We start from the raw sequence: 11819 nt of genomic DNA, 5'->3' as shown, positions 1-11819 counted from the left end.
TACAGTTACACGTATATTACATTGTCATCACCATACTCCGTATAGTACCAGGAAACAAAACTGCGCCAGCCGCGGGTTTCTTCGCACTTCATCTCTCTGGAACACGACAGAGAGGAGGGGGTTTCGCCAAAACAAGGAAAACGATCCCGTGCTTTGCTTACCTCATCCCGAAACCGAGAAAAACACGAAGACGGTCGGTTCATCCGGAGATACCGACCTTCGTTTCCCCAGTATCATCCAAGCGGAGGAGGAGGAGGTTGGAGGGTGGCCGCGTCTTCCATACTATAACCCGAGTCGACGCGGACTCCTCGCTGACCCATCGGTCCGGTATGTGGCAGGGAAGTGCCGACTGCAAAGGTACCCAGGAAAACCCTGTCACAACTGACTTTCTTCCCTCTGCCGCTTGTTCTGAGTCGAGTTCCTGGTTCTCTCCTGGCCCAGCCCCGCGTGCGCGGCCGCTGGCCTCCAACTTAATAACAAAGGTGCTCCCACTGGCGGAAAGGTTGGACATATGCCTTGTAATACCAGTGATACGGGACCACCGAGGCTCGCTCTCCGTATTTCGGGGAGTTTCTTTGAACAGAGCGGCAACTATTTGCCGGGCTCTCTTGTGGGTAACTCCCTGTCCTGCCATGTGAAAGAGGAGGCCTCGCCAGGGTCGGCCCTACCTCATGGCGGAGGTGGAGTCTAGAACCTGGAGAGAGGCCGGCAGACGAGGAGGGGAACGAGGAGCGAGGGAGGAGGAAGCGGAGAAGATGGGGGGGCGAGAGAGTCATGACAGATGCACAGTGAATCTGGGGGCAAACTCGGGTCCTTTCCTCTGCTTTCAGGGTGAGGCTCGCGACCCTGACACATTGTCGTATCCCGCCTTTGCGACGAACGCCTTGTCAACTGATCGGTCATCTTCCATTGCGAAGGCTTGAAAAATTTCATGCTGCAGATCTCGTGTTGATCGGATCTACCCTTTCCAGTCTCATTTGTCCGTCACCAGATGCAGCTAAAATCACATGAGGTAGTTCTTGAAATTTAATGAAAATGAATCATCTTTTTTTGCCACTCAGTCTCTGACTGACCTATCGCTAACTCCTCGTCCAACATCAAAACCTAAAATCTTTGGCCCCAGTCGCAGCCAATTTGCCCCAAACGCCGTCGCGATACTTTGCCATCCTTGACTTGAGTATGTGAATATGTCAGTCTCTGTTGAAACATTGCTATGAATGTTCAGAGAAGAAAGAGCGATGGTTTTGCGCTCTATGTACAGAAAATGTTTCGTTCCACGCTTCGTCCACGAAACTGCCAGCGCTCTCTTGCGTAGTGTGTTTTCCACGGAATAAATCATACTGTTTCTTCTCTCGCAAGAAGGAAAGGAAGATGCCTCGTGGGGTTGAGTCGTAAATCCCTGGCTGGAATAACGTCCCAATCCATACTGTGTCGTCGTGGTCTCGATATGTACACTCTATGTAGCCAGGTTTTGTAAATGCAAGCAGGAAAGAGGTCGGCGTAACATAAAAGCAAACTTTCCAGGCCAAGTAAACCTTAGAAACGCAAAACGCTTTGTGTTCGTCACCTCGATGAAATAGACTTTCGTCGATAGCTCAGTGTCTGATAGGAAAAAAAAAAAAAAAAACGCGCTTTAGCATCTCTCAATTTCTCTCAATCGGGTTCTCCCACTTAATCGGGTGAAGGAGCATGCTGCGCATACACAATCGTCCAGAGCTGTCCTTGCTGGCCTCCTCATCTTTGCCTCCGCGTGATGTGCCCTCGCCTGCTCGACCACCATTGCCGCCGCGGCCGTCCATTTGGGCGTAGCCGAGCCATCGACGCCAGAGTAGACCAGCAAACTCAGAATTGTAGTACCAGCTGGTACCCTTGTGATTATGCTCGTTCCTGATGTCAAAGGGGCTGCCGTGACCTCCCGTTGTGCCATCGCGGCCGCCGTTGAAGGCCTTTTCGATGGTATTGAAGGGATACCATGCTCTGTCCAGGAATACCGGGTGAGGTGCATATGCCGCCTTAAAGCCATGGTGGAGAGCCATGCTGGCGGGAAACATCTCCGAGAACATGCTGTGATGCAGGCGCCACATCTCTTCGTGCATAGCGGCCAGGAGCCGGCGAGATAGTCGCGAGGCCGTGACAATGGAGCATCGGCGTGGTGGCGGAGCAAAGACCATTTCGTAGCCGGTTACGTCCTTGGCGAAAACCCAGCCTGACTCGTCGGCGTCGAAGAGGGGATTCAGGGTGATGAGGTCGGCTTCCTCGCCGACACCGCACTCGTTAGGGTCGCCACCACGGGCACATGAAGCAGGAAGAATGGAGGCGCCAGCCTCTTCGCTCTTCAGCGACATACGGCCCGGGAAGATTTGGGGGCCCAAAATGGCGCGGCGACCTGATGCGTTGAGTTCTCTTTCAACGACGCTGGCGAATTCATCCCAAGAGCCGTGCTCGGCGGGGATGTAATACTTAGAGGACCGCTCCCAGAGAAGGGTCCGAGTCTGTTGCTTGGCCCAAGATCCGAGGCGATCAAGAAGTTCATAGTAAGAGCCAATGTAGCGCATGTCCATCTCCCAGTTCCAGAAATGGGCGTATTCGGGGTGCTGGAGGGCAAATACCTGTAGGGGCATCTGTGCGCTGCGGTAGACTCCGTGAATGTCTCCGTTCGAAGGGTTTTCGATGGCGTCAGCGAAATGGCCCGGATAATAGAGTTTCATCTCGGCTTCTGACCATAGAGTGCAGAGCGAGTGAAATTCGGTGGGAACATTAGCATCGAGAATGCTCTGTACCACTGACGGATCCGACCAGATGGGAGCCTCGTTATCCTTCACGTGGAGAAGGAAGTGAACGCTATACTCGCCGCCAGACTTGAGAGAAAGCTCGGAGATCATGGCACGGAAGTTGATGATGGCGTGCTGTGTCCATTCAAACCCGACGTAGGTACGGACGACGACAGCAATACGGCCAATCTGCCTCAACCCAGTCTCCTTGGTCTCGGGCTCGCCATAGATCGGGTCCATTTTGCTTTGATTGGTGCCATTGCTGAAGCGGGCGCTGTTGCGTTCGACACAGCGATCTTGTGCGACGCCCCAATCAACCCGGCTGTAATCAATCTTGCCGGTTTTGTTCCAAACGATTTCGGCTCCCTCCTGCTCCGTATCCTGACCCTGAGAGGTGCCTCCCTCGCGCATGTCGTAGCCGAGTCCGTAAGGCCCGTAGCGGCCGAATCGATCGAAGCAAACATCGTTACGGAGGCCCAGTACGGTGTGGGAGCCAATGGCCGGGTCAGGCTGATGTTGGGGAACACCTTCAAAGGCGAAAATGTCGGGTACGGCAATCTTGTCTTCCTCGTCGATGAAGCATTCTGTGACGGGGTGAAAGTCTCTTTGGTAATCGGTAGATGTGTAATCTGGATGAGCCACGTAAGGGGTGGGTGTAGGAGGGGTATCATGGTAAATAGGCACGGTCGTAACCGGTGCCGGGAATGAATTGTTGGGATATTCAGGTGTGTGGTTGGCGATAGCTACGATCGACTTCAGACCGTTGAAGTAGCCATTGAGGCTTTGTGGCGTCAGTGGACTGGTCAGAAACCTATGATAGCGAGATCGCACTCACTGCTTGAATTTGAGCCATGACGGCATGTCACTGTCGAGAACGAGGTCTTCCTCAGGCGGTACCGGCCTTCCCTGCTTCTGGGAGTCACCGCCCACCCCGCCTATTCTGTAATCATCTCCTAGAATCTTTCCATCTCGGGTGTATAGCGGCGTATTCAGATACGCGAGCGCGATCAGCATGGAAATTGTCACCGTCCATATCACAACCCTGCGATACAGGCAATGGCCTAGTATCGCGCGCACCCGGAGTTTCGGTTGTGGGATCGTAGTGACTGGTGCGGGGAGAAAGAACTCCCCCTTCTCCTGTCCTGGGGTTGACTGAAATAATGAATTTGAGCGGGATGAACGGGTGCTGGACCGGCTGCTGCTGATGGATCGTGTCGTGCTGGTAAGTAGAGAGTGTGCTCGCTCCATGGTTGCCGGAGTGAGAAATTGGGTATCTGGGTATCACAAAAACATCTGGTGATGAAAACTTGGCCTGGCAAAGAGTTCGAGCGTAGCTAAGGGTGAGGTAGTGGGGGGGACGGCGAAGGGTAATACTATAACGAAGGGAATACTTTGTGCAAGTGACGTTTTTGCGTCCATTTCCAGACACCGGCTCAGGCCTTACTTTTCAAACAAGCGAGCTCCCTGCACAGTGTGTTGGACGTATAGAAGACACACAAGTACTCACATATCATGCAACAGAGCGAGCAGATGGGACCGACCAGTCGGCAGCCGGTGGAGGGGGGGGTAGGGGGTAAGGTGACCGGCTGATATGCGGAGAGAGGCAAGCAGTCGGTCTTAGTTGGGATGTCCAGGGTTCGGGCACTGCCGAGCCTCATTGCCTCTATGGCTCTGACTTGACTGTCCACCATTCTCACGCCCGACTGTCTCAGTTCCCAACGTCGCGCGGAGCGAGCAAGGATTAGCCTTGAGCCGCCAAGCCGGGGACAGGGGAATAATGAGCCTCAAGTCGTTGCGGACGAAGTGCTTCTTCCATCCCTTCCCCAAGTTCCAAGCCTATCATCGTATCGTTTGGATTGAACGAGCTTGGCAGGTCCCGTATTCACGAGTTGGACCTAACCTCATCCCCGATCTCCGTCTAGTGAGACTACAATGTATACGAGGCGGCGGGGGCTTCGTGGTATTCCATTCCAGACCGTCGCATTCCGATATCCGAAAAAGAAGGACTTTGGTGATGATCCTTCGGAACCCCGCCACTGCCGGGACGCCAGCTGGACGGACGATTCTGCAGCATGGGCAAGACAGCCTTCACGGAGCTGTATCAGAGCGTATGGGATCAGCGCCTCGTTGGTAGGGGAAAGAGGAAGAGAGACTCGAGAACGAGAGAAGGGGTTGCGCGTCCCCTGTGGGGCCCTGGCTTATGCGTAGATCCGTCTGGTATAGAACCAAGAACTACAGTTGGTTCCTCTCCCACACTGCTCGCGACACGGCACCCAGGAACAGGGAGGGTGGCTGTAGCTTGTTGCTAAAGAAAGCAACCGGGACGTGAATCGGGGCGTTGATTAAGGTGTGGACATGCAAGGAACGTGGTTTAAGCGCACGGGAGCTGGTGCATCTGAAACTGTCGACGTTGCGGCGTTGGGCGACGTTTCATGCCAAGCTCAACCCACGTTGCGAGTCTAGTGGTACAATTTGTCAAAGTCAAGTCAAAGGGAAGGCGATTTTGGGGGGAAAAGGGCCGTCCTGGGCTCTCCTGGGGACGTGGAAAACCACCGGCGCTGGGACGGCGTGGTTCGTCGCTCCAGCCCTGTTCGTTCCATTGCGTCTGCTCTGCAGCTCTTCAGCTCTGCAGTCCGCGGAGTGAGTGGGCTGTTTCTGGGCGCCACAAACCATCAAACCGTCCAGTTCCTGATGCGGCTCTTGTTTTGTTGGTGTTATATTTCTAGCTGACCAAATCAGGAAGGCCATGGTCCGCAATTGTATCGGTGTGGTCTCGTATGGTCCAAATCCTAAGAATCCCATCTTCGTTCTCTGAGTACGTCGTCGTCGTCGTAATGGACGCCACCGGAAGGCCATCTGACGGTGAGCCGAATGTAGTCTCGCCCACTCAAAGTCTTTGCTCCGGCACAATTAGCTTCGGGCTTAAGCAGTGCGGATGCCCTTCCAGTCGGGTCTCGCTTCAATTCGATCTTATTTCGTCCGGTCATTGTCGTAGTAGTTGAAATGCGTGACCTGTTGGAATGCAATCTAATCCTGAACTGTACGGGGAGAACAACAAAGGCCCTCACCCTCATTGCCGTTGAAGTTTCATCCGTTTGCACTCTGGCTATTCAGCTGTCTTGGCTCCCACTGGACCCTGTGCTTCTATTTGCAAAAGTACGTAGAATTGCCAGCTCGAGGTCTATGCGTTCTTTGCCAGAGGATTGAAAGCACTGACAAAGAAACGCCCTGCAGGAGCTGATGATCAAAAACAATATGAGCAACAACATTTGCCCCAAGTAATGGCATAAGGGCCACGGCTTGAAAAATTGACGCAGATTTAGAAATGCTCGAGGGTAGCAGACTGGTCAGAGTGTGCCGAAGCCGTTACTTTGCCGCCTTGCCGCCCGTCAAATTGATTGATGTTTTTTTCAGCTTGCAAGCCATGAAAGTTGATGAACGGGCTCCCGACATCCTATTCGGGCTAGTCTTCGAGACTAGGACTGCGCCGTCATCGACGGGATGCCACCATAGAATTCGACCGAGCTCTTCTTGGGCGAAGTGTTCGTCGTGAAGCATTTAAACTAACCTTTTGGCGTGCACCAGAAAGCCTGAAATGTTTTGCCAGTTTGGGTTGGATTAAACCGTGAGGATAAATCCCGAGCCTTATGGATAGTGGTCAGTATGCGTCATGCTGAGCGAGTGACCACCTGGGCCCGCGTGAGCTAAAAAAGAGGCATCGCGTTACTAATTAATGGTAGAGTTTTTCCGAAACTGGCTCCCCTTGAGCTTCGAATAGAACGCCTTTCAAGGTCCAAGCTGGGATCAATGGAAAATAAAGGCTGTGCAGCTTCTGACGTCAGTTGTGGCCGCGGGTGCCAGTGACAGCGGGGGTATATTTGCGATGGTGCGATGACATCGTCTGTCAGCTGAAATTGTTAGAAAGCCTCGGGAGGGCGGACGGCGAGAGTTGTGAGGAAGTTCAGGTTGGAGGGGAAGAAAGCGTGAGGGTGGTCGAGTCGAAGGGAGCGGGGGGGGGGGGGGGGGGGGGGGGGGGGGGTGGGGGGGGGGGGGGGGGGGGGGGGGGGGGGTGGGGGGGGGGGGGGGGGGGGGCGGGGGGGGGGGGGGGGGGGGGGGGGGGGGGGGGAGGCCAGGTCCCGGCGTCCCTCGTCGAGAGTCTGATTGTACGTGTCGTCGCTGGCCATGACTCGTCCGAGTCGCAAAGTGAGTTGGGACTTTCCAGATAGGGCGAGATCGAAACAGAGGATTGCGCGTCTACCATGGAAACACTATTCTGACGCGCGATGTGTTAACCAAGATCACAACGCTCGCCCTAGATCTGAACAGCGTGCGTTTCGATGTTTGGACGGTTCGTCGACTTTCCACCACAAGGTTATGGGGGAAACGCGAGAAGCGGCGAGTTGCCAAGACGGAAATGTCAAGCGCCAATGCCCAGCCGATCCAGACGGCAGACAGAGAAAGCGTAAAAGCCTCCTACTCATCGGCCAGGCGTGTCCTCGTAAAAATAGACAAGCATCGTATTGGCCAGTGAAGAAAGATTGCAGCTGCAGAACTTCTTTCCGTCAGACAATGGACGGGGCGTGGTCAGTGGAAAGCAGAATGCACCAGCTGGAGCCAGCCGGCACCAGCTCCAGCCTCAGGACCCGACCTAAGTCACGTGCGGCAGCTCGAGAAGATGGAATTGAGGCTGAACTTCGTCTCAGCCACACCTGTCTTCCAAGCGGATTTTGCCTAGCGTGCACCTGCCCTACCCGCACACAAGCGACATTTTCAGCAAAACGACTGAATTTCACTTTCCCCCGCCGGCCCCGACAAATTCATCGTCACGACACTCCGGCAAGCGACATCGACAAACAGCCGCCAAGATGGGTAAGTCCTTTTTGGAATATTGGAATGCATTTCTCTTCTATGGGGACGTGGTCGTCAGCAGCCGGATTCGATTTGAGAAATAGGAGGATTGCTTCCCTCGCCGACCGTTGCGTTGCCGCCGATTCGCGAACGACAAAAAGCTTTGGGAACGGGGGAATGATGCACGAATATCGACACGGGGATACACCACGACACGCGGCACTACGGCAGCGGTCGGTGACGAGAACTCGGGCTTGACGGGGACGATCCGGCTGCGATAATGGCACATTATTCTGCCAGATGGAATCAGTCTTGATGATGGACATTGGAGGCTGACTTTGAATGCAGTGAACATTCCCAAGACGCGTATGACCTACTGCAAGGGCAAGGAGTGCCGCAAGCACACCCAGCACAAGGTCACCCAGTACAAGGCCGGCAAGGTATGTCCAACGACGCCCGCGCGCGACGACCGATTCCTGGCGACATACACCCGACACACGATCCGGACGGTTCACTAAATGGTTGTTTGATGTAGGCCTCGCTGTTCGCGCAGGGAAAGAGACGTTACGACCGAAAGCAGTCCGGTTATGGTGGTCAGACCAAGCCTGTCTTCCACAAGAAGGCCAAGACCACCAAGAAGGTTGTCCTGCGGTTGGAGTGCATCAAGTGCAAGACCAAGCTCCAGCTCGCCCTGAAGCGCTGCAAGCACTTCGAGTTGGGGTATGATATCATCCCTCATAAATCTAGGCCTACCAGGAAATGAATACTGACAATCTTTATAGTGGTGACAAGAAGACCAAGGGTGCTGCCCTCGTTTTCTAAACGCATTGTGTTTTCGGTCGACCGACTTTTATGGCTCCTTTCACGGCACACGGATCATCATCAGGCTGGAACAATGGCGGCGAAGAGGGTTACCAGTTCTCATTTGAGGAACTCTACATAGGGAACAAATAAAAGCCCTTGCTTGCGAACGGATACCAAAAGCAATTCATCAAGCATCCCTCCCCTCCTCACCCCTCACCTGCTGTCGCGCGCTCAGAGAGACCGCAACCGAAGAAGAGAAAAAGTGACAGAGAAATGACGGGGTGCGTGGGAACTCGACACACGGTTTGTCCTGAGGGTGGTGATCCCATTCGATGTGGGATGAACTTGTCCCTGTTGAGGCATACCCAGGCTCTCGAATCTGTGGTCGCTAGAAGATAGACGCCTTCCAGGAGGCTCAACCGGTCAATCACATCACTGAGTCACGAATAACGTAATCATGTTTACTTCCCATCCCATCTATATATTCATGTGTATCAAGTTTCCTGATCGCGTCTTATTCTTTACTGCCCTCTGTTCTATATCTAGTCCTTGAATTCGTCTCTGCGCCGCGCCGAGGCGCCGAGGCGCCCAGCCAGGTATCTGTCTCAAAAGCCCTCCCCCAGCTTGATCGTCCTCCCTCCTCCGTACCACAATTGCCCATTCCGAGCATCCAAGCCCCTCTCCTGCCCAACAAGCCACTCCCCAATCCAGTCGGCATCCCGCCGATCCCAGACCTCCTTTTCGAGCCACGCGTTGATCTCATCAATGGCCTCAACCCACCTCTTCCTCGCCTCGGGCGTATCGTGGTCCTTCTCCGTAAGGTACCGCCCTAGCGTGATGTGCGCGCTTGGCACCTGGTACCTCGACTCGATCTGCACGCCCGTCGACTGCGCCAGAGTAAAAATGTCGCGGCGGAGATGGTGGTACGTGTAGCCGTCCCCCTGCACGATAGGCTGCTGCTGAGCGGTCGGCGCCGGGGGCGGGCTCAGGGGCGGCTCGCCAGAGGCCGGGAGGAAGGAGACGGCGAAGGCGGAGAGGTCATAGGAGATCATTGGCCTTACGAGACGGGACCTGTGGGAATAGGTGTAGTCCGTGATGTAAGGGATTGCGGAGCGCATGTTATCCGTGAGAGCGATGATCTCCTCTGGCGTTTTGGAATGAGTCACCTCCAGAGTTGTGAGATGCATCCGGTGCTGGGGCATGAGCCAGATACCTTTGAAGATTTCGTGTTAGCCACGTCACTCTCTTATCACTCTCATCATTGCACTTTTCAGGGGTCTCACTCGGTGCGGCCTTCTTGAGCAAAGACTGCAAATGAGCCGAAAGTCTCACAATGTGATCCGGCGGCCGCGCCCAGAAAACCAAGCAATTGCGAGGGTCTTGGAAGCCGGGCTCCATCTCCGGGTTCTCCAGCCTCAGGAGGAAAGGGTCAATGATGAGCTCCTTGAAGTCAGGAGCTATGAACTTTTGCTTCTGCTGCTCATTCCTCTTTGTTCTATGACCCTGATAAAGAGCTTGAATCTCTGCCTACGCGTTTACCACTCATCAGATTTGAAAACTCTCTTGAAGGCTTGGGTCGGAGTTTGGACTTTACTGGGTTGTCATTGCAAGCTTTGATGAAGGCTTCATATGGATTTTGGCCTGGGAGGATTTGGATGCCAGACAAGTCTTCCAACTTGTTCTTGACATCGGTCGAGATGAGTTGAGAGCCCATGATGAAGTTATTTGGAGTAGCCGTGGGAGCGTGGTGTCACTTGGATACTGGAGTAAATAGACAACGACACGAAATGATACAGCAGCCTTTTGGACTCCTCAAAAGAATCGAGGCTTAGATGAGAGCGGAATGGGGACGGAAATCGACGCGGGCGAAATGGGGCAGGTGCCAAGCTTTTCTCTTCGTATTGAGCCCGCGATGAATCGAACATGGACTAAAGCAGTCGACGAACCTGGGTGAGTACCTGAAGATTTGAGGTCGTCGTCACCGCCAATCAATACGCCCTTCAGCTGCACCTGCGTCGCGAACCAATTACGGAAGGTGAGTGGATGCCGTCGGTCACTGGCGGTGGATGCTGGCCGGAGAAGACGTGAATGACTAATCCAGGCACCCTTTGGGGTGTGGGGTCACATGATACGCAATCGTCTCGAGAGGTCAGGGCCAATCGGGTCTCTCGTCACCACAGGGGCTCAGCTTGTTTTGACTTCGAGCCTCTGAATTGCAGGGGCGTTTATTGAGAGGCAACTCATTACGTTGACACGACTGCGCCTATTGTGAACAGCATAGGTTGCATTCACAAGCCAACGGTGATTCCAACGATCTAGGCTGAAGCAAGTGCTCGATTTTTGCTGCAGAACATTGCAAGTCGCAGCCCTAGTTGCGTTGGGGACGCTTTCCTACAACCCAGTCCGGGAGGATAACGCTAGACCTTCTGTATGTAGGTAGGCACGCAGGCTAGGTCGATGGCCGGACTTCAGGTGCGTGTGCATAAGCCTTCTTGCGGTCAACATCCCCCCGTCCTAACCCAAACTTAAGAGGGCTCGAGGAACTCGGAGTTCCCTAGGTTTGCAGTTCTTTGCCTGGACTTTCGGCCAGTTTTTACCTACGTCCGGGTTACGACAAAGGAGTTCGGACGTGCGAGCCGACTCCTGCGTACTGCATGCACACTGCCATCTGACGACATCATCACTACCAGGTGGCGATCTCTGCTCTTTTCATCTTGTTCCTAATTTTTTCATGCGTTATTTTCATCTTTTTCTGAATGACCATACCCCCGATACACCGCTCCCTACATATCGAACTTGAGGTACTCCTATTTGTTGCCGGACAAGTCTACAAAAGGCAACGATGCTTGAAGCTGCCTATTGCCGCTTGCTATCAGATCTTGTCATGATTTCTAGACCATGGTCATAAGTATGTCTATGCTGGTACGCTCTGCGTAAATCGACCAAGTGGCAAGTGCTTCTCAATTCTAGGTGAGTCTGGGTCAGTTCTCTTCGGCTCGCACTTCGCATAGATTGTCACCACGTGTCTCAAGGTTTGGGATGACTTGCTTGCGCAACGCAAACTGGTCGCCGTCGTGACTCACGTAAAACTGGCAACACTTGGTGGAATGGGGAGGTCAGAGACAATAACCACATAGCCCCCCTCGCTAATGTGTTATCTCATGGTATACTTGAAAGTTTGGCCGGTTTAGCTACTTGTCCCATGTCGAAATGTCGAGAAAACCATTGGAAACACTTTTCAAAGCAGCCCCCGCCATTTCTGAAGGAGTATTTTCCAAGCTCCAACCTCTTTACATGTAGTTACACCCAAACACTCGAGTGAGTGCCCGAGTTCTAAACTCCACAACATCAGCGCATTCAGAAAGGGTTGGTCCTCAACAGTTACAGCCTTGGATG

General features: G+C 53.7%; 3 protein-coding genes across 3 annotated transcripts; 1 reads left to right on the top strand and 2 right to left on the bottom strand.

The window, feature by feature from the left end:
- Window positions 1-1643: 1643 nt before the first annotated feature.
- Window positions 1644-4019, bottom strand: CORC01_12717 (uncharacterized protein; the record flags this gene model as incomplete). The annotated part of the gene is made up of 2 exons (XM_022624335.1): window positions 1644-3552; window positions 3607-4019. The coding sequence occupies 2 exons, from the start codon at window positions 4017-4019 to the stop codon at window positions 1644-1646; spliced, it is 2322 nt and encodes a 773-aa protein (XP_022469153.1).
- Window positions 4020-7340: 3321 nt separating this feature from the next.
- Window positions 7341-8441, top strand: CORC01_12716 (60S ribosomal protein L44; the record flags this gene model as incomplete). Its single annotated transcript, XM_022624334.1, has 5 exons — window positions 7341-7354; window positions 7507-7640; window positions 7968-8059; window positions 8155-8339; window positions 8402-8441. The coding sequence occupies 5 exons, from the start codon at window positions 7341-7343 to the stop codon at window positions 8439-8441; spliced, it is 465 nt and encodes a 154-aa protein (XP_022469152.1).
- A 587-nt stretch (window positions 8442-9028) lies between these two features.
- On the bottom strand, window positions 9029-10137 carry CORC01_12715 (uncharacterized protein; the record flags this gene model as incomplete). Its single annotated transcript, XM_022624333.1, has 3 exons — window positions 9029-9636; window positions 9707-9950; window positions 10018-10137. The coding sequence occupies 3 exons, from the start codon at window positions 10135-10137 to the stop codon at window positions 9029-9031; spliced, it is 972 nt and encodes a 323-aa protein (XP_022469151.1).
- Window positions 10138-11819: the final 1682 nt, after the last annotated feature.

Source organism: Colletotrichum orchidophilum (assembly GCF_001831195.1).
Source record: "Colletotrichum orchidophilum strain IMI 309357 chromosome Unknown Scaffold_163.1, whole genome shotgun sequence".
NCBI classification, from domain to species: Eukaryota; Fungi; Ascomycota; class Sordariomycetes; order Glomerellales; family Glomerellaceae; genus Colletotrichum; species Colletotrichum orchidophilum.
Note: the sequence above shows the minus strand (reverse complement) of the source record. Positions and strands in the feature narration are given on the sequence as shown.